Source organism: Chelmon rostratus, chromosome 23, assembly GCF_017976325.1.
Source record: "Chelmon rostratus isolate fCheRos1 chromosome 23, fCheRos1.pri, whole genome shotgun sequence".
NCBI lineage: Eukaryota > Metazoa > Chordata > Actinopteri > Chaetodontiformes > Chaetodontidae > Chelmon > Chelmon rostratus.
This window is the reverse complement of record NC_055680.1, coordinates 9,946,959-9,968,378: the sequence shown is the minus strand read 5'-3', so window position 1 is coordinate 9,968,378 and position 21,420 is coordinate 9,946,959. Positions and strand designations below refer to the sequence as shown.

The following is a 21,420-nucleotide window of genomic DNA, read 5'->3' as shown; positions in this document are numbered from 1 at the left end:
TTAATACCTTTTGATCAATGACAAACGGGGCGAGTTTCATATACTGCTGGGGTTGTATTTCCTCAGCCTCGAAGGGTTTCAATTTCATCTAAAGGATTACGCTCTGGCCTTTTACCGTCCCCCGTGGGATTGGCTGTGTCGACTGCTGGACATCGGCGTGTATCAAAATGCCCGTCTGCTATGAAAGATGCCACTCAGTCCCCATAGAAACGGACCTTTAGATGTCACGAGATATGTTCTGTCCTTTTTCGTTCTTTGTTCCAGAGGAGTGTAGATTGGAAGTGAAATTGCTCTGAAGGATCAGCAGAAACACTGCCTATGGGTACAACAGTAACTTTCTTCATCAAATATGTGGTCTTGATTTTTTGTTTTCTACCTGCTGAGTTGAAACAATGGCAACAACAATCATTTAGCAGCAGTTTCTCTTCTGTAACCACATCACAAAACCTTTTCCCACCTTTGCAAAATTGTAACATCTCTGTCAAACAGATAAAGAAAAACACCTTTTCCTTGTTTTGTTTTTTTACTTTTCCTCTTCTTTGAATTTTAAAGGAAAAAAACATACATATTATACTGATGTTTTTCTTGTTTTATGCTTTTGCTATTCTTTGAATTTTAGATTTGAGTTGATAATTATGGGATGTCCTCTCGCTGTCCTTTTGCACTCTCATTAGCCTTAACCGTCAGTGATCCGGCACTTTTATAAGGTGCAATTATCGAAACGCTATTCTATCGACACTGACACCTCTTTGCAAAAAAAAAGAAGCTTTTATGATCTGCTGCAACTCCTCCCCAAAGAGGAAGACTCAATTGCAGAGCTGTTTTGGTTGTAGCGGGCCCATAGGCTAATGACTTGTTGTGCGAGCAGACAATTTAAAGGCATAAATGACCGCGGGAAATTTGCGACAAAGTGTCAAAACATTTTGTCTCCTTTGAGATGTGCTGCCATTAGGCTTGACTTGTCTTCTTTTGGCAGTCGAAGTGAGACGTTAAAGATAATTTATTAGCAATTATCCCTTTCTGCACATGTAGTTTTGCTTTCAGATGGCAAATTAATTGGAATCTGAAGCAGGGCTGTGTTCTCTTTGCACCGCCACCTCCCACACTACCCACTCACTTTTGGAGCGGAAAGTGCAATGCTTCACCATGTTTTTAGCGCAGGAAAGAGGAAGAACAGAATGCTAACTGTGAGTAATGTGACCCCAGCGCTTCCGCCTGCCTGTCACTCATGATGGTATGGAAGGGCAGAAGGACCAAACGGAACCAGTGGTCAAACACGTCTCGGCTCATGGGAGTTGGTCACTCTGTTGGGAACAAATCGCTGCCAAACAGACCTCGAGGGAATGATTTCAAATATATCTTTATGTCTGAAATGTTTTACATAGGACTGATGTTACTGAACACAACAGGAAATATTGTAAGTCTGGAAGGATGTTCGACTTTTTATCCGTTCAAAAATAATGCTAGTTTAATATTACTTGTTTTATGACATGCACACACAAACACCTTGTTGGTATTTTCTGGGTGTAGGCAGGTGGTGCAGCACTATATGATGTACTACACCGTTTCTAGAGAGTGTGTCGTGAAGGTATATGTGGAATGGCTTTGGGGGAGGAAGGGGAGGGGGAGGGGAGATACATGAATCATAGCTCGCACGCTGGGAATAAAGTTCATTTTTTATCCAGACAGACCATCAGTCAGCCCTTGCAGGATATGGCTGGGCCTCCTGATATCAATCTGCATGGAGGCATCCTCCTTCTCCCCAGAGGGGGTGAGGGGGAAGAGGGGAGTGCTTTGATTTAAACGGCAGCATTTATCACACCTGCTTCGGCATCCTAAAGGACAACCATGTGAGGGAGAGAAGGGGAAACAACATTAACATGTGTGGCCTGTCAAGGAGTGTGAATCCGGAACTGTGAGCGCGGTGGCGATGACATTGCTAATACTTGCTTGCACCATTTCGACTAATTTGGATTAGTTATGTTACGTTCCTGCAGTATTAAATGGAGGCTGTTGCTGCTGAATTTTGATTACCGTTCATGGCCAGCGCTCAGTTTGTGAATTGTGTCAAGGCTCATAAAAGTTGAAATTGTTCCCTGAGTCCCAACCTTCCTTCATGCTTGGTTTTGCAGCATAGTTGGTGTTAGACCATTAGCTTTACAAATGTTCTTAAGGAACAATAAATCAGCCTGGGAACACTTTCTTTTGTAGCTGCTTGCTCTTATATTGTGGCCACACGCATAGCCATAAAGATTTCATAAGGCACAGCAGTCATACTGTATGCTCCCAATTATCTGTAAATGTAGATATTATACAACTCATATTCACCTCGTGAATTCCAATGTCTCCGTTTTCCATTTAGCGGTTTGTGCCTTTCGGTCTCAGCAGCTCAACCGCTTCCTGAAATGGCCATTGTAACAATAACATCAGCCACGATAATGATAATAGAGTAGAAGAAAATGCTTGCATTGCGACAAACACCATCTCACTGTGACAGCGTCGTCCATCTTCATAATGTCCCCTCTACCCACCCCCACCCCGGGCAGACGTGGTGGGTACGCTGACAGGACAGCAAACAGGGTTTACTAAATGCAGCCCACCTGAAAACACACACACACACACACACACACACACACACGTATATGTAAATCAGTGATAAGCAGTAGCATAGAGGCCGTGTGCTGTTTGTTAACATCTTATATGAGCTTATATAACATGAGAGCGTTGACTTTACACTGTGAGGCGGAAGCAACACGCACACTGTGCATATTCTCCATACAAACAGAGCATTTATCACCCTTTGTCACCAGCGTGTCGCATTCATTTCCCACAAGCCTCTGTGGTGCAATCTCACAACTCAAGTGTGTGTGTGCTAATAGTTATAGTTTGTTATTTGCTGTTTTTTGTGACTGCCGCAGGTTTCGATTGAACTCAATGGTCATTTTTGAGGCTGCCGTTTGTGGGGTTGTTGAGCAAATATTCCTTTAAGTGTTTTTCAAACGTGGTCAGTGTTGAGACCACTGTTCCTCTTTGCCACTGTAGTTTTGTCGTGTTTGGCACGTGATCTTTTTCCATTCTGCCTGCTCAATATCAGAGTTTACGAAATATGGAATGCGGTCAAACATGGGGCTAGAACCAAGCAGTTAGCTTAGCTTAGCATTAAGACTTAAAGCATCAGGAAACAGCTACCCTAGCTCTCTCCAAGATAAAAAAAAATGCCTGCCAGAACCTCTAATGCCCATTATTTAACACATTTCAGCTTGTTTGTTGCAAAAAAAAAACAAGTCTAAAAGCAATCATTTGTGGTTTTGTGAGGAGTTGTGCTATATTATAACCAAAGCTGTTACTTCCAATCTTTATGCTAACCAAAGCTAACCACCTCCTGGCCATAGCTGTATACTTAATGCTCAGACAATAAGATGATATAGATCTTCTCATCCAGTAAAACAGTTACTGTCACACCTCTTACTGTAGCTGACACACTGCTAGGCTGTTTTCAGCTTTTGTGACTCCTTTTACTCAGATTTTCAGTCATCGCTGCCTAAATGTCTTGGCAGAATTATGCATTGCACTTGCCAAATGAAAGACTGCACAGTCAGGTAAAAAGGCAGCGCTGTCGACTCCATGTGCATGCTGGCAGCAGCGGGACATGGTGGTCTGTACCCTCCCAAAGAGTCAAAACTGAAGGCGAAGTAAAAACTCAGACATCTACTACTATTTAATATGGTGCCCACGACCTGTTCTTAGTAGTCTATTAATATGTGACAAGGTTCTTTGTGCTTCGGCAACCTGCAGCTGATTGGCTGTTTTGGTAATTGAAAGTACTCATGGGTCAAAAGTTAAAAAAAAAAAATACAAGCTTTAATATAAAAGAAGGAACTAAAAAACATGGAGTTAAAAAAAAAAAAGAAAGTGAGGTGTGACAGCAGTTTCTTGTTTTCAAAAATTAAAGTGGAACAATCACACCATAATGCTAAACCACAGGAACATAATTGAATGCAGTGACATTATACCACTGTTGTGAAAATGATGACAAAGCACAGAACAAAGTACGGCGCAGTTTCAGATTCTCAGTGGCAGAAACACGGAGTGTGCAGTCAACTACAAACAAGGAACAGGTTCATACTGAGGCGATACAATCAAGGATGTAACACAAGACACCGGCTGCACTTTCTTCCAGTTAGCAGTGAGCGCCCAGTATATAACCTCATTTTCATTTCTTTCAAATGAATCTAATGGCTTAAATACATGCAGCACCACAGCTCACTATCAGCCTGATCCATTTAAGTTTTTAAAACACAAGTCCCCAGGAAGTACATTGTCAACATCCAGTAATTAGCTTAGTGTTCGAGCCATTTCCTGCTAACAACCGCAACAACTAGGAAAAACAACTCTTTAAAGTACGCCCTCACAACAGTGTCTGGCCATATAACCTTTCACCATGAGCAGAAGTGCATTTGAAATATTTATGTGCCCCCTTTCAGAGTCAGCGTAGGATAAACACATGGAAATAGCTCCAGAAGCAATGATATGGAACAGTCGGGACTCAGACAACAACAAGGACTTTGAACTCAGAAACCTTCATTCTGAATATTAAGCCAAATATGTGACAGACGTATTTTAATTTATTCTCTCATAAAGGCCAATCAAGAATTAAGATGTAAGATTAACAAACCTTCTAGAATTTAGCAACATGCAATAGCATCGCTGTGCTAACATGAAGCATGTTTTCCACCAGACAGAGGGGGGGTGGGATGATTTAAATGTATCTGTGGAGGAGGAAGGGATCAGTTGAGGGGTCATCCAATGAGTTTTTGTTTTGGGACTCCAGGGAAATCAGGTGGCCACACTGTTGGGATCACGGGGGCGGCCCGTATCGCCCTGCAAAGTTCAAGAAGCTGGGCCCTCCATTGTGCCGGGGTCAAACCGCTCTGCTCTCGCCATCATCGAGAGCACACGGGGAGAGAGACAAAGGGCTGAAATTGTGCAGGGCCCCGGCGCGCGCCTCGCTTATTCGCCCTTCAACCTTGGAAACACATTGTGTTTGACAGTCCAAGCTTGGAATACGCCCAACATCCTAAGCTGAAAACAGGATAGACAAAACAGGAATAATAATAACTCCTAGACAGTGCTGGGCGGATATGAATATACAAACCATAAAAGAACAGTGAGAGACTACAAAGGGAAGATTTTCTCCTGTTATGACTCAGATTGTACACTTTAAAAACCAGAAAATGTAACCGGAGAAGGTGATAAATGTTCTGATGTATGAATATTATGACTGAAGCAGATGCATGGGCTGTAAAGGTAGGCACAGATAGAGCTACTGTGCTGCCGAGTCAAGAGAAAAAAAAAAAGAAATAGTGTATTGTGAAACAAAAAAAAAAAAAAAGGCTATTAGTGTTGTCAGTTACTCCTGCAGGTTCATATTGCTCAGTATTCAAACCCACAGGTCTCCCTTGAACTGCTTTATTGAACAGCAGATTTTCAAACAGAAAACAGTGGAGAAGTGAGGTAGCCTAGCAACATTGAAACCACAGTGAATGACTGCGTATGCCCACTGCGAAGGAGCCAGGCAGTTGAAATGACAGCGCAGAGCAACCCCAGAGAGAGTGGGATGTGCTGGCCACCGTGGAAAATACAAATAGGTTGGCTGTTTGTAGCAGTACACTGTAGACATACGCATGCTGTTTACAGATCTGCCTTTTTTGAGCTACATCCGGCTTAAAATTGTTCCTGCACGCCAGCTGCCGGGCTCACTTTAAAGCCAGGGCTGGTGACCTTATTGTCTTGCCACGATGCAGTTCTTGTAGCTCTCCAAATGAAAGATCTCCAAAATGTAATAGAGAAAGAAATATCCCCAGGTGCGGAGAGAAAGAGGTGCACGATGCGAATGCCTCCAGGCCGTCAAAATCCTTTGAGGGGCTCGAGTGATCCAGCTGAGCAAATTTATTGGCGGAGGAGGCCCGAGAAAGGAGAGCCTCCACTCTGTGGCCATGGTAATATGGAAATATGTTCATTTGATCAATAAGAGTCCGTTTCTCATGAGGGCAGCTGCAATGCCCGGCGTCTTTTTAAAAGTATTAAAAGGAATGAAGTTCTGATGGGAAATATATCACGTCCCTTCTCCTTTTAAGATTAATTACTGTTCACTTGCAGTTTTCTGCAGTGGCTGCGCATGTATAAATAGGAGAGAAGTACTGTAGGTAATTATCTCGATAGGTGGCCATTTTTATTGCACAGCAATCACAAGGGAGCTGTAAGATTATTACTGTAAAGCTACTCAAACACAAGCAGGTTACAAATGAGCAGAAAGAAATTGAACATCAGCCTGAGATTGAATCCACTTAAGCAACTCTGGGCGACATAGCCTCACTTAAAGATGGCAGATACAGGCTGAAAATACAATCACAATGTCTTCTGGCATTTTGACAAAGTTGATATTTGACAATATTTCGCAGCTTCCACTAACTGATGTGTGATGTGTGAGTCAGCAAACAGTGTTGGATGAGTAGTAAGAACAGGAACATTGGAGCAACAAAACAAAACCTCACTGCGGTCAATGTGATACTGTCTTCTTCTTACTGCTATAGGCCATACAGGAACCAGTTGATTATACTAAAGTATGTTGAAGGAACAAAACATTGTGTAACCCCCTTTTGAATGTGGTCCTAAATTAAAATGAATAGACTCTTTTTTGATCGCAATGAATTTGGACTTGTTTTTTTTAATTTCATATGTTGTCGGAGTGCCTAGACTGCTCTGAAGATATAGGAGACACCTTATCTTTCACTTGTATACGCTGACAGTGCATCGCACTGGGACTATTTTTATGTCGAGGCTTTCTTTTTGTCTGTGTTATTGATACATAATTTATATTTTCATATAAATGTTTACATAAAAGTTTAACATAGTGCTCGTGTTCTTAAAACATTATATAGATTATTGTGATATTCTGATTTAATTTTTAATGAAAATGTCATATTTAAAGGCATAATATTTGACACTTCCACATTAAAATGAACAACTCAACCTAAGTTGTATATTGACATTACATTATCCCATATGTTTCCAACAATGTTCAAACCTGGAAAAATCCTTGACTTTATTCAAGGTAATGCTTCGTTTTATTTGGCTGTTTTACCCTCTCTAGTTGCTGTAACTTACGGACTGGGCGATATGTGAGAGAGTGAGGAAGGAAGTGACGAGCTAAATCTTTAATACATTACCTCGTCCATAAACATTCCCGCCCTCGTCCCTTTATTGTTTTCATAAACATGTTTAAAAAAAAAAAAAAAAGGCAGATGTACTTAACGATTTAATTTTTTCTAATGATTTAACCTACAGAGTAGTGACAGTTCCACTGGAACAAGAGCATAATTATACATGTAAGTGTTCTACTTAATGCGCTCATTTTCAAGCTGTCAAGGTCATTCGCTGGAGTGCCATTAACGAAGAAAGGGGCCCTCTCTACCTGGAAGCCGCTCAATGCCCAATGCTCAAGTGGAGCATGGTGCGGTGCAGGAGCGCAGCCACAGAGGAGATGCCGAATTTATATGGGAAATGTAACGCCTATATATTTGTGTTCCTAATGTGTTTGTTGTATGGTCCCTGAACCCTGAACAGCCCACACTTCATCTGGCAATCAAGGCGAAAGGGTAATGACTCTTGTGTGTCTGAGGAGAGGGTTAAAGTGGGAGGGAGTGGAGAACGGGGGGAGCTGACACTGTGAACCCCTGATGGCCTTTCTGCTGGGTAGCCATGGCAACGTCTAGCCCAGTCGTTAATGAGGCACAAGTGAGCTGTTAACAGAATACTGATTTGGGTTTGACATCAGCCCTGATTCATATCTGTCAGGAGGTGTTGATGAAATATGCACCCTGAGTTTGTTTTATAGCTGCACATAAAATGGCCTCGGTGTTCTGTTTACGCAAAACAAAATGTGCCATGGATGTTACTCACTGATCTGGAGTAATTATGTGGGTCGGCGTGTTATACATAAGAAAATTGGCCAAGAGGATGGTTGCGAGACACAAAAACATCCAGGATGCCGCCTGCAGTTTCAACAGTATATATCCCCACATGCGCTGTTACGTCTAATAATATATTTAAATCCTGTTCTGAGCCCCGCAATTCCGAAATACAACGAAGAGGAAGGATGTGTAAGTGCCCTCTTTGTATATCAGTCATATGAAATGAAGTGAAAGCAAAGCCCCGACTGAGCATGTGCCCTTCACATGTTCCTATCCGTATGAATTATTTATTAAGGTGCTGGGCACAATGGGTGGTAGGAGGGTGAGAGGAGCATCAGTGACTGGCACGGTAATGACAGTGTCTGGGCTCGTCTCAAAACGCCACTCTCTGATTGGTGACCTTACACGAGTGGCAGAGGTTAGCGATGCTTGGAACTGCTTGGCTATGAGAGTGGAGCCTCTTTTTTTTTGTAGCGCCGCTGCTTCACTGAATCCAAATTAGCCAGCAGCTCCCAAATTGCTCTCTCTACCTGCCAGTGCAGCGCAGCGTCTCATGCTGTAAATGATTAGCGCATTAACAGCATAGTGAGGGGACTAACTTGCTGCTCCAGACCCCTTGTTAAAGCAGCGAAAAGCATAGCTGTGAGGTATAATTCATTGCAGTGGCAGCTAATGAGTGGATGCTACGGTGGGAAGGTGACGGTAATAAGCGCCGACTTTACACCATCTTAGCACAGGTTAGGATTCGGGACGAGGAGCTGGTTGTTAGAGAAGTATTTACAAGTAATCTAAAGCTGAGTTGGCACATGAGATGGTTGACAGTTGCTGCAAATGAATGGAGTGTGCGTTCTTTAATAACAGAAACTGATAGGAGATACCTCTGAAATGTTGTAGTACTGGGGCCAAAACAATATCTTAGTTTCCACACCTACACATAATGACCTTTTTTGAATTTATACCTCATTCACATTGAGGAGTATTGACATTTTTTTTCATTTTTCTTCTCCATTTGCTTCTAATTCGAGTTCCCAATTAGTGTTAAATGGAATAATTCAAGATAAAGCAGCCTTGTAAAATAATACAGTTAATCCAGAACATGTCTATTCCATCTGAGCTTCAGAAGTCAACCATATTTTGCATTAAAAAAAGTGTTGAACTAGAACAGCTGACTCCATAATCAGAATATTTGAAATGCAAAAATAAAGTGAAGGCTAAAATGAGCAAATATTGATAAATGACACACCAACGCAGCCCCTGGCATCTTTTTAGTGCAGTGCTAAATGCATGGTAAGAACCTAACCAAGTAGTCAATGACAGTTTTCAGTAGTTGACACCGTGGGCACATTTTGTTCAATGCTTCATAAAGTATTGAAGTTAAACACCCAGCCCTTGGTGCCTCAGTGTAGATACAGTTGTCTCTCATTGCTTGTGAAAGCACATGTTGTGAAAATATGAATATACAGCTCTGGAAAAAATGAAGTGACCACTGCAAATTTTCTGAAATCAGCATCTCTACATGCATGATAGCCATTTCATCCTTAAAATTTCCAAGACGGCGTTTCATAAGAACAAGATCAAGAAGCAGACATCGGGGTCAACAAGGCTACAGACCGGCAGAGGGCGAAAACGACTCTCCACTGATCTGACCATGACCATCAACTTATTTGAATGTCACTCAGCAGCCGTAGGATGACATCAAGTGACCTACAAAAAGAATGGCAGTTGGCAGCTGGGGTGAAGTGCACGGCGAGAACTTTTCGAAACAGGCTCCTAGGAGCAAGCCTCAAGCCATGAAAAGCTAGAAAAAAGCCCTTCATCAATGAGAAGCAAAGAAGAGCCAGGCTGAGGTTTGCAAAAGACCACAAGGATTGGACCGTAGAGGACTGGAGTGAGGTCATCTTCCCTGATGAGTACAGTCTAATAGTTAGACAGAGACCTGGAGAGGCCTACAAGCCACAGTGTCTCGTGGCCACCATGAAATTTGGTGGAGGATCAGTGACGATCTGGAGGTGCTTCAGCAAGGTTATCCTGGAAGAAAACTGGCTTCCTTCTGCTCGGACAATGTTCCCCCACACTGCAAGGTCAATCAAGGTGTGGATGAAGGACCACCAGATCAAGACCCTGTCATGGCCAGCCCAATGCCCAGACCTGAACCTCATTGAATACCTCTGGAATGTGATCAAGAGGGATATGGATGGTCACAAACCATCAAGCAAAGCTGAGCTGCTTGAATTGTTGCGCCAGGATTGTCATGAAGTCACCCAACAGCAATGTGAAGGACTGGTGGAGAGCATGCCAAGACGCATGAAGGCTGTGAATGAAAATCAGGGTTATTCCACCAAATACTGATTCCTGAATCTTCCCAAGTTAAAACATTAGTGTTGTGTTGTTTTTAAAATGAAAATGAACTTGTTTTCTTTGGGGTATTTGAGGTCTGAAAACACTGCATCTTTTTTTTTTATTTTGACCATTTGTCATTTTCTGCAAACACATGCTCTAAATGACAATATTTTTATTTGGAATTTTGGAGGAATGTTGTCAGTAGTTTATAGAATAAAAGAAAAAAATATTTTTACTCAAACACAAACCTATAAATAGCAAAATCAGAGAAACTGTTGATTTTGTAGTGGTCTCTTAATTTTTTCCAGAGCCGTAATTCCTTTACACGCAGTGCACATGTATGCAAACATGTTTCATGCGTGAATATATGCAGGCAGCTTGCTCCCGTGCATGAGAAGCAGATCTGATGATGCTTCAGTGGCGTTTACGTCAGCTTTCTGATGTCTAGAAACATGCAAAAAAAAAAAAAAAAAAAAAAAAAAACAGCACTGACGGCAAATGAGCAAATTTATATTCCGTTTTCTTGAGGAAGCCACAGACATACCAATCGGGGCTGCCATTGTGCTGTTTCTCCCTGCAGTTTTGTTCATCCATTTTCTCTCCGGTGATGGCCCAGGGTCTCAAACCGCACACAAACACACACAAACACACACATGAAAGCATGCACAAACACAGTTTTGGCCCAGATTTCGCCCCCCCCCCCCCCCCCCCCCCCCCCCCCCCTCAGTATCTGCGGGGTGTTTAAATACCAGAGTAGAGTTGTCTAAATGATAATTGCTTCTGAAAGGTTGATTTGTGGTTATATCAGAGGGGGTAACTCTCCTCTCAGTGTTGAGCGAGATTAGCTGTGGATCTTGGGGATTTATCACTCGAGGCATACGGATTAATGCCGCGATGAAGTTTAAAACAGAATCACTGGCGACCGCTTCGTTTTAAAGAAATAAGAGGAGCTTATATCAGCTCAAGCCATTATCAGAAGAAGAAAAGGAAGCTAATCAGCTTTTTTGAATGCTAATTATTCCTAATGAGGATTAGATTATAAAAAATCTGTAAAACAATACTTTGACACCAATTTTGTCCCAATAGTTACAAAAAGTATTTCTTAATGTTCTTAAATTCCAAAATTAGCGTGTTGGACTTATACTGTGTGATTAACAGCATATTAAATAGTATTTCCTTTATTTAGTCTGAGAGTAAACTTAGCTGAAGCCTTCAAGGAGCTGAAACTGCAATTTTAAGGGTGTTTTTGTGGGTACTGGATCTAATTAAATCACAACTCCATCTGCTATTCTGTGTGTCAATAGAAATCACACCTTAGTGATTCAGAGAGAAAATTAAATGAGACTGACTGGCTAATGTGTGCGGTTAGAGGCATGTCTGAGTTCTCCGAGGCCCACTATCTCACCCACAATGCAAAGTAAATGTATGGATAATAGGTTTAGCTGCCTAGATACGCTGCCATTACAGGTTTATCTGTGATGGAAGGTGCATTTTATGGCATTAGAGGAGGCCAGACAAAGAATGACTCATAACCCAGATATCTGTAAATAAGATTCTCGAGGTTTTAAGCCTTAAAAGGAGCATGTGTTCAGTGTCTGCCATCATTAATCATTAAAAGGAAGTCTGCATGTGCGGCCCCTCCCTTGTCTGCATGTGGTCGGAAATGGATTTTCTACAAAAGCTAAGACGCAATTTACTCTCTGCCGCCAATTTTTAATCTAATTATGTTCATTCATGCTATTTTACTACTGTCTCCCCTGTTCTGTTCCTAAAAAATGTAGCCTCTGCTCTGACCTGAATAATAATAGTCGGGTGTGAAACATTTCGCTGGTCAGGCAAACAGGATTTCCTGCATGGCTGCAGAAAACAGGTGCAGCACATACATGCATGTGTACAGTAACCCAGATAAGGCGACTGGCCCTGCTGCTATAAGTTCAAGTGAGCATGGCTGCAGCTTAAAGCCAAATGATAAATTGGACGAGAAAATTAAGTTGTCACTAAGCCAGCTGGGTCCATTTTGCACATGTGTTATATTGTCAGTCAGGTCAGACTAACATACAGTAATGTTTATGCACCCTGGTGCCATGCAATTAAGCACTAAGGCCCAATATGATGTTCTCCAGAGGTGTAAATAACCAGCTTTGCACTAGTCTGGGGATAACTGTAGAATGGCTGTAGAAAATGGCCTGCCAATACCAAGTGGAAGTAGGTATTATTACGGGGAATGATCTGTCAATAAGATCCCATCTCGTGACTCCTGTGAGTCCAAATGACTGGAGTGTGTTGGCTTCATCTCAGGGATAACTTAAACCTAATTGACAGGGCCGACGCTGCCTCCTGGGGCACACACAGGGCTGACAGAGCGAGAATGGAGATTAAGGGAGGAAGTGAACGAAGGTGAGGCGAGGGAATGAGGTACTGGCGTGCGTTAGGGGGACAGGAGGGGTGCGTGGACATGGCGGCGTGGAGGTGATGCGCAAGGGATCGCTGGTCAACTAGCAGCCAGAGCCGCAGCGCTGTCACTTCCTCTGCCTGCCATGTCCGCCGGCCCTGACAGCAATCCATTTGAGGGCCTCATGGTACTAAGAGAGTGCTAAAACCCAATCAAACAGGCTGGAAGGAAAAAGGCGAGACGCTCGGGCCCAGCCGGCTTCCACTTGTGTGAGCAATTCACCTCTGACTGACCCGTTCAGGCATCTTAAATAAGCCATGCACATCATGGACGGCAGAGAAGCCACACTCAGGGACCTGAAGACGGCCATGTATCTGTAAAAGCTTGAGAGTGCTTTTTGAAATCAAAGAGGACTCCATGTTTGCCCTCATCAAGGTCAAATGAGAACGAAACAGCAGTTACAGAAATGTGGAAAGAAATTCAGTGTTTGTTGGACACAACTTAATACAACCAACTAGAATAAATTTTCTTCCAACTACCGCCCATAGTCTGTGTCCTGTGCCTGTCATCTAAGATTTGTAATCACTTGTTTGTTGTTTGGAAAAAAGGAGCAATATGAAACATTAATTACGGATTAACCTATTCATTTCTGTTCTATATGTGTGAAAATGAACATTAAAAGAATAGAACACCATTGAGATCAATTAGAGAACCAATAAAAACATCATAATAGGTCATGAAATATGGCAGATTAGCTTCCATAATACTAAAAGCAGTGCTTAAAGAACAGAGCAGATCGCGCTACTTTAATCCACCGATGAAAGGTCAATGTACAGTAGGCACATTGATCAAGTGTTGCACACTCGTGACAGGGTTGGCACTGGTGAGAAAAGCACTTAGGCAGATTAAAGGAACCAAAACTAGAATTTATAGCTTTTTGTAGCTTTTTATCCCGGATGATTAATAGGGCATTGACAGGCAAAGAAAAAAAGAGGCTTGCAGACCATCAGGTTTCTTTTTCCATGTGTGTTTCTCTGGAAGTGAAAAGATTGATTTCATTATTTGCATTTAGCACCACTGACAGAAAACAGTTGCTTGCCCGTGTAAGGCGAGAGATCAGAGCAACACACATTTCTGTGAAAATCTTCAATCAACCATGCACCAAATGCAGAAAAAGTTTTCCCTCTCTAACAGGATTACAGCGTTGTGCAAAAATCAATACTTACCAGCAAGCACGGCTGCAGTCGACGGCACCTCAAAGACGCTGCTGAAGTTCAACAAAAGATCAGAGGGAGTTAGCTGGTGGAAGCGTAATCAAATGGCATCTGTCAGTACTGCGAGCTGTGTTGGACAGTGTCTACTGGCACCCTGGTTTGCTTTGGTTTTCCAAATGTTTGGTGAGAATGTAATTAGCTAGCACTGGGCAGGCACAACCTCATTCGAGATGGGCTTCACTAGCGTCGTGTGGTTTCCTCTTCTCCTTCCCTCGTGTGTTACTGCACACAGAATTAACTCTGACAAAATGGTAATTAATATCTCCCCTCCATTGTTGAAGAGCAGAGGGGACGCGGGAGCGCCAATGCCAGGATCCAAAGGAGGGCACTGCCAGACTGGCCTTCATGCCAGCTTTTTATTTTTGCTGGGAGAAAGTGTTTTTCAATAAGCCGACGTCGTGGTGTTTAAAAATGTATGTATGTTTCTGCGATCACTTTGTCCCAAATGTTTACAAAAGATGAGGAAATGGTTTTTGTTTGGCTTGACTGATAGACAGAAACTTTGCTTCCACAGGCACTTGAGTATGACCGTGAAACTATCTTTTTTCTTTTTTTTATTCCAGGAAGTGGGGGATGTGGGCAGGAACACCAAAGAACCCGTACAGTCAGATGGTGTATGAGAATGGAGAACCCTGCTGGCAAGGAGGCTCACGCAGTACTACAGTAAGTACATGTGTTTCACACAAATCCCACAAAAGACACACACACACACACACACAGACACAGTAGTGGGAGCATATGAGAGCATGAAGAGGCAGACATGAATAAACTAATAGACAGACAGATGAACAAATGGTACGTACACACTGACAGACTGTCAAATACACAGATGGGTAGATGATACAGTAAAGGATGAGGGAACAAAAAGAAGTCGTTTGCACAGCTCATTAGAGTTCCACCCTAAATAAAAGATGTGATACAGACCTTATTTGGATTTTAATTCATTATGGCAGATGTGGACACTTTAGATTTTCAAAGGCAATTAAAAAATTACACCAATTATGCTTTGTAATTTACACAGTGGTACGCATTGTTAGGCAACACAAATATGAGCAAATCATTTGGTTTCAGATACCTTTATAGACCAACGCTGCCTGCACTCACGCCACAAAACCAGCGCTGTATCAACATTACAGCACAACTATCGTATCCTCCCAAATAGTGGCTGAGGCCTTTGTTTAAAAACTAGACATTACTGTATTGTTAATTTTCCATGTTTTATAAGTATATTATATCATATTTTGGAAAGTAGCCTCCACTTTCATGCAAACTCCAAAATTCCCTTCATGGTAACGTGTTGTATTGATAAACTTAAGTATAATGTATATCTACATTAGTACAACAGTCCGACGCACCAATTGTTTTACTGGGATCTACAGAACGTAACAGAAATACTGCTGTTTTCTATTCAGAGTTTAATTATTTTTGATGAAACTAGAAACATAAAATCATTTTTCCTTTCTTTACTTTCTTTTCTTGTGAGGATTCACAGTATTCTCTGCGTTCTAACTGACCTGTAGCCATGCAGATAACATAAATTCTCATATGAAAGCTGGTATGACAAATAAAATAATAAAATAATGGCAGTCTCAAATAATAGCCAGGGCGCGGCCATCGAAGAACAAAAGAACCATTGAGCCTACTGCAACAGCTCATCAGCTGAACAACAGAGTCAGGTTATACTCATCACTCTGCTGGGCCGAGTTTGTTTTTTTTACAGAAATAATGTTTCCATACTCAAATTAATTCCAGTTGTTTCCTCTTTGCTGTACTCCTGATTAGTGTATATCTGCCGTCAACAAGACTTAACACTGATGTTTATTCTGATTAACTACACACAGTACAGTACAAAGGGAAGGATGCAAGACTTTTAATGTGAAACTTCTGGAGGAAGTGTTGAGTTTCATTCATGAGAGCTTAACATTGTTCGGGGAAAAAAAGCAAAGTGGAGCGCCTCACATGACTTGCTGTGCTGATGGAACTAGTGCTGCGGAAATCCTGAATTTATTAAGACAAGGGGTAAACATGGAGGAGGGTTTGACTTTGCATTAACTGGGGAACAGGAGAATAATTAGAAATGATGCCTGGTACTATTTGAATTTACAGCAGTTTGGTTTGATATGGCCAGATTCTGAAATCTCCTCTTGTGAGATCTCTGCTGCCACCGCAATACTCACAGCACAGAAAAATTACAGCGACTTGTCTGTCCAGAAACAATGTCGCCATTACTCTGGACAGAACACTCTGCCAGCCGTTCTCATAGAGGCTGCAGTAAAAAAAATGTTCACAGCAAACTGACCGAGGACTGGCTGATGTTTCTGTAGCACCGGTTTTACCACAGTCAGGCTTTCAGATACTTTTGACACATGACTCATAGATCATAAATGATGCTGAAACCTCTTTTTGCGTAACACCAAGAAGATTCTTTAGCTACAGATAACACTCCTCCCACTACAGTAGCCCAAAGATGCTGTAGATAATGACTTTAACAATCAACCTTAGAAATAAATACAACTTAACTGTACAAAGAGGCCATGGACTGCTTATTTCCAGAGGGAAAGCTAAAGAAAACAGCCAAATGAAGCTCCTCTCTCCACATTCATCAGGGACAATTTGAAGCCTAGTCTGCTCTCTGCATGTCTCTTTCTGCGCATGTGTGTTTCAACAATGGGGAGTTAGTCAGTCAATCAGTAAAAGACGTTCAGTCCTCATGGCCCACTCAGCAGCCTGGCAAAAAGATGTTTTGTTCAAAGCCAAGTGATGGAAGCTGACTCGCTTTCCCCCCTCTGTCAGTCTTCATTGGTTTTTACGGTTAATGTCGCTCCGGTTGCATTCTCCTGCAGCTTCCTCCTCTTCCACTCCTCTCCCTCTCGTTTCCCAGTGTTCCCTCCTCTTTCAGTCACTTTTATGAGACCCATTTACATTTCCGTGTGAGAATTTGCTCAATTAAAAATGCAGCACATTTAATCATCTTATTTTCTTTGCCTGGCCCCCCTCTTCAAATCGGAGTCCAATAAATGTCGCTTGCAAATGTATGTACTCATGCCATCCGGGGGCCCCCTTTGAAAAGACTAAATTGAATTCCTTTGATACAACCCCCTAACCGTGTGCAGTCGGCATAAATGAAGTCTCGTCAGAAGTCGACGCTCATTATATTTGAAATGCTGAACCTCGTCTTTGGGTAGTGCTCTCTCTTTCAGCGGTGAAACACACTTTATACTTGAGTAGTGGGACCAGTGATGTATTGTTTCAGTGGTGGATATTGAGGTAATCCAAATTCAAGCAGCGTGCAGTGTATCTTAAGAGTCTGTAGGGAAGAGTGAACTCAACTGTTTCAGTTATTAATTAAATTCAAAGTGCTGGAGTGTGACTGTAACATGTGAGCTGCGAGTTCAGCTACAACTACCACAACTGCGGCTCCAGATCTAAACCGGCCTCTCCCATTGTTTCAAGGATAATAGGTCAGATTTTTGTAGATCCGGCCATCTTTTCTATTTGTCAATATTGTACTGCAGGCGCATAGGAGAAAGGTCTGCACACTGTTAGGCTCCAGATAAACAGTGGAGCCTTTGTGCCTGCAGTGATATTTATTTTCTTGTCTCACACCTGAATATTTTCGCCTGGATCTGTGCACACTCTGTCCCCCTTTATGATAATATTGTACTCACCAAGATCTGAGAATGGGCCGATACTGCTAAGAAAGCTATATGGGACAAGAAAGATTCACGCTCAGGCAATCATGCAGGCTTTAAACAAAACCCTGAGTTTGGAAAACAAAGGCCAACGGTGAAAGTCACCCAGACCGTCTGTTGTAAACATCCGGCACAGTTTGCAGAGCGTCTTGACCCACTATGGTTGCCGTAGTTGTGCACACACACAGCTTTCCTGTGCAGTGGGGGGATAATTACTGACATTTGTGGCATGCTCACATTCAGTTGGACGGATAACAGATAAAATGTCTAAACTGTTGGCTTGTTTACAATCTGATCACGTTTCTTTGTACTTCTTTTAGGCGATGGCGTTGCCACGTTCCCAGATCTCAGTATTACTTTTGGTGAATACAATATTATCAGAACTAATAGACTTATTTATATAAATGGTATCGTTTGGTGTTATTTGCATTTTCTTAACCTATCATTGCTATTTTTTCTTGTTTAGAATATTTAAAGTTAGCTCATATGTTAACATGTGTTAAAGGGGCACTCCATGGACATAATTTGCTGACATGAGTTAGTGGGCTTGCAGGAGAGAGATTAAAAACTGAATGGAAAAAAAATTTTTGGCCCCTAGTATGAGTCGAGCTCCACAAACCTTAGATACTACATTTCCCATGATGCAACTCAATAGTCTCTTTCATTAGCTCCTCCTTGCCTGGCAAACACCCACCTCTTTTGGACTAGGTGCTCACTTGTCACAGTTATAGTTGTAAATGAGTAGCCTCTAAGTCCAAGATGAGACAGCCCTGATGACATCACTATGACATCATCTGGGTTATTTTGTCAGATTTGACAAAGCTCCACCTACAGAGCCCCAGAAGACATGTAGCTGTTCCTCATTCAAACAAAAAAGGGTCAAAACAGAAGTACATGCCCATGCTGGACAGTTCAATACGTGAAGCCACAAAAAAATAATCTTATAAGTCTGAAGTGTCGCCCCACAAACCTGACCCATGGCTCTGAATCACCAATAATCAAGCACACGCACACAGGAAGACACTTTGTCTCACCAAGTGGCACACACCCACTTAATATCTCTGTGCAACAAGATACTAAGTGACATAACAAAAGACTATTTTTAATCCAAGTACGGGACAAAACCAAATCACCACTTGTACCAGCCTGAAACTTCAGCACAATAATACCTGTCAAGTTCCCATCTCTCTCCCTCTCCAGGTGCTTTTGTTCGCCAGCGGTATCGTCTGTTCAGGGTGCAGTATGATGTGAGGGGTTGCTATGGAAACTCCCTAGAAGTAAAATGCGTTTTATTTTCCCTTTCCACTCTGTTGCAGAGGGCGTCAAAGTCGCCTATTAAAGTCATGACAGTGGTAATCACATCCTCGCCTGTCCTGTTCACACGTGGGGACGGCAGCGGTGATGATACCACGGCGTCCCGCAGTCACAGCATCACTTCGGGCCTTGTAGCACTCGGATTGCAGGCTAGGCAGTGATGAAACTCTTCATGTGCAGTGCGATCATTTTATTTGACGGGAGGCCTGATAGTGTTTGATTCACCAACTCCGCTGCTACTGTAGCTTCGGTATAATTCTCTCATTTGTAGTGAATCCCATTGCTTCACAAAAGTTTGAAAATCACTAAAACAAGAGGTAGGACAGCGTCTTCAATCAGCCCCCTCCGGGAGACAAAGCTGGCATGGCTCTTGACTCAGGCTAACTACGGCTCGTCTCCCCGCACCACCTCAACTTTCCTTTCTTTGTGCTTTTCTAGGTCACACTGACATGCGGAACGGAGACAGCCTTGCGATCGGTGAAGGAGCCCAGCAAATGCCAGTACATCATGGACTTTCAGACTCCTGTGGCCTGTCAGCCGGTGCTAAAGCAGCGGGGCATACACAGTGAACTGTGACCCCTTCCCTTCCTGGCCTAGCCTAGATTAATTTAGCCTCCTCCCCACCCCTTTGGCTAGCCTGCGGTGACAGGCTGGGGTCCTGAGGGTCCCCTCTGACATCTGTGTTGTCAGAACATATATACTTCCAAGCAAGCCCTGCTAAGGTCAGAATCAGATTTTCAGTAACACTGCTCCTAGACAACTTTAGTTTCATTGATTGTTACAGTGTTGCTTCACATTGTTCCATGTTGATATTTGTATAGAGCATTTATTGAATGATTAATGATTCTCACGCTGCAGTATATGCCTTATACATGTCGACACTTAAGACCCAACAATATTACCATGTAAATAGTTGAATAAATAAAGTGAATCTAGATCAGTTGCAGGGTTGCTAATGACATTGCCACTAATGTAACTGCTGTATCAAATTGCTGCTCACTCATGAGCACAAATGAAAGGTGTCCTTCTACTTCGTTATAGTGGCTACCTTATTCAGCCCTACTTAACTCCTAAAAGGATACATCTGTTGATATTCAGTATTTTTCTTATTGTCAACACATCCCTTGAAAACACCAAAATACAAACTGATGTGATCATCTATCCCTGCCTGTTTAACCAAAGCCTGATATAGCTTAGCATAGAGCTCCGCTGTCTTCCAAAAACTATTAAAAACACATCATTGAGCTTAGTGTTGGTCTGGGTCACATTTTCCTTCACTATGATGCATAGGAGCAATGCAGTTTTTGTGCCAGTCCCCCGTAAACTGTACTTCTGCTGTAAATGCTCACTACAGTACCAAATGTGTATTAATCCGCAGCTGAAAATAGTCCCTGACAAATCCACTATTTCCTCCTGTCTGAGTAGCGTTTCATGGGAACTACAGTGCCCTGCTGTTTTAGAGAATTATTTAGCTTTTCTTTAAAATGTGACTATATATATGGGCCCTTTTATTATAGATTTAAATCATTAAAAAAAAAAAACAAATATGCTTGGGCGAGGCAGAGCGTCACAAAGTATTGAGAAACAGACGAACACAATTTCACTACAGTATATTCTGGTGTGTTTCCAACATGTTTACTCTCAACAACATTACTATGTAGATAGTTGAATAAATACAGGGACATTGCCACTAATGTAACTGCTGTTTCAAATAACTGCTTAGTCATGAGCACAAATAAAAGGACTGCCCTACTTCATTAAATCTCATACTATGATGACCTTACTTAATTTCTTCCCAAAGTCTGTTTACCTTAACATTTTTCATTGATAATGTATTTTGGTAAAACATCTTAAAAGTCATTTAAAGATTAAAATCTATAAACCTTCATACAGTGCAGCTACATTAGCACATTAACACAAACAATATTTGCACACTTTCAACTACTATTAACCATTTTAGTGATGCACTGTGCACTGAATGCAACATCTCTTGATTTCACAAGATTCTGCCGGCGTTAGCGTTCTGCTTCTTCTGTGCATGCTATTTGTGATGTTGTTATGTAACAGATTGTGGGGTTTCTGCAGCAGAGTCCTCTGCTCATTAAGGGGGAAGTAAATCAGCTGTCAGGTATCCGATAGGCTGCCTGATACATCCCTACCCTGCCGGGGCAACTGGGTGCCTGTTTGCCTGCTAGCAATGCAATAGCCTCAGGCCGTGTTGCCCAGGGACTGCTGTTTTTTGTTTTTTTTTTATATTCATCTGGCTTCAGCTCCCATTCACGTTGTCTATTTGATGGCAATTCCTTCACCTTCGGTTTTTGGAATAACAGTTTGTCTAAGGTCAGCCAAGTCAGACCAAAGACATTCCTGCAAAAACTACAACCCCGATTCCAAAAAACTAAAGTTTCTGTGTGAAATATAAACAAAAACATAAG

General features: G+C 42.1%; 1 protein-coding gene across 1 annotated transcript in view; it reads left to right on the top strand.

The window, feature by feature from the left end:
- Positions 1–20,730, top strand: part of LOC121626468 (glucosidase 2 subunit beta-like) — a 119,777-nt gene extending 99,047 nt beyond the window's left edge. The window contains exons 14-15 of the mRNA XM_041965001.1: positions 14,543–14,642; positions 19,424–20,730. Coding sequence (XP_041820935.1) covers positions 14,543–14,642; positions 19,424–19,561 — 238 coding nt within the window. The 3' untranslated portion in view covers positions 19,562–20,730. The remainder of the gene's footprint in view (positions 1–14,542; positions 14,643–19,423) is intronic.
- Positions 20,731–21,420: the final 690 nt, after the last annotated feature.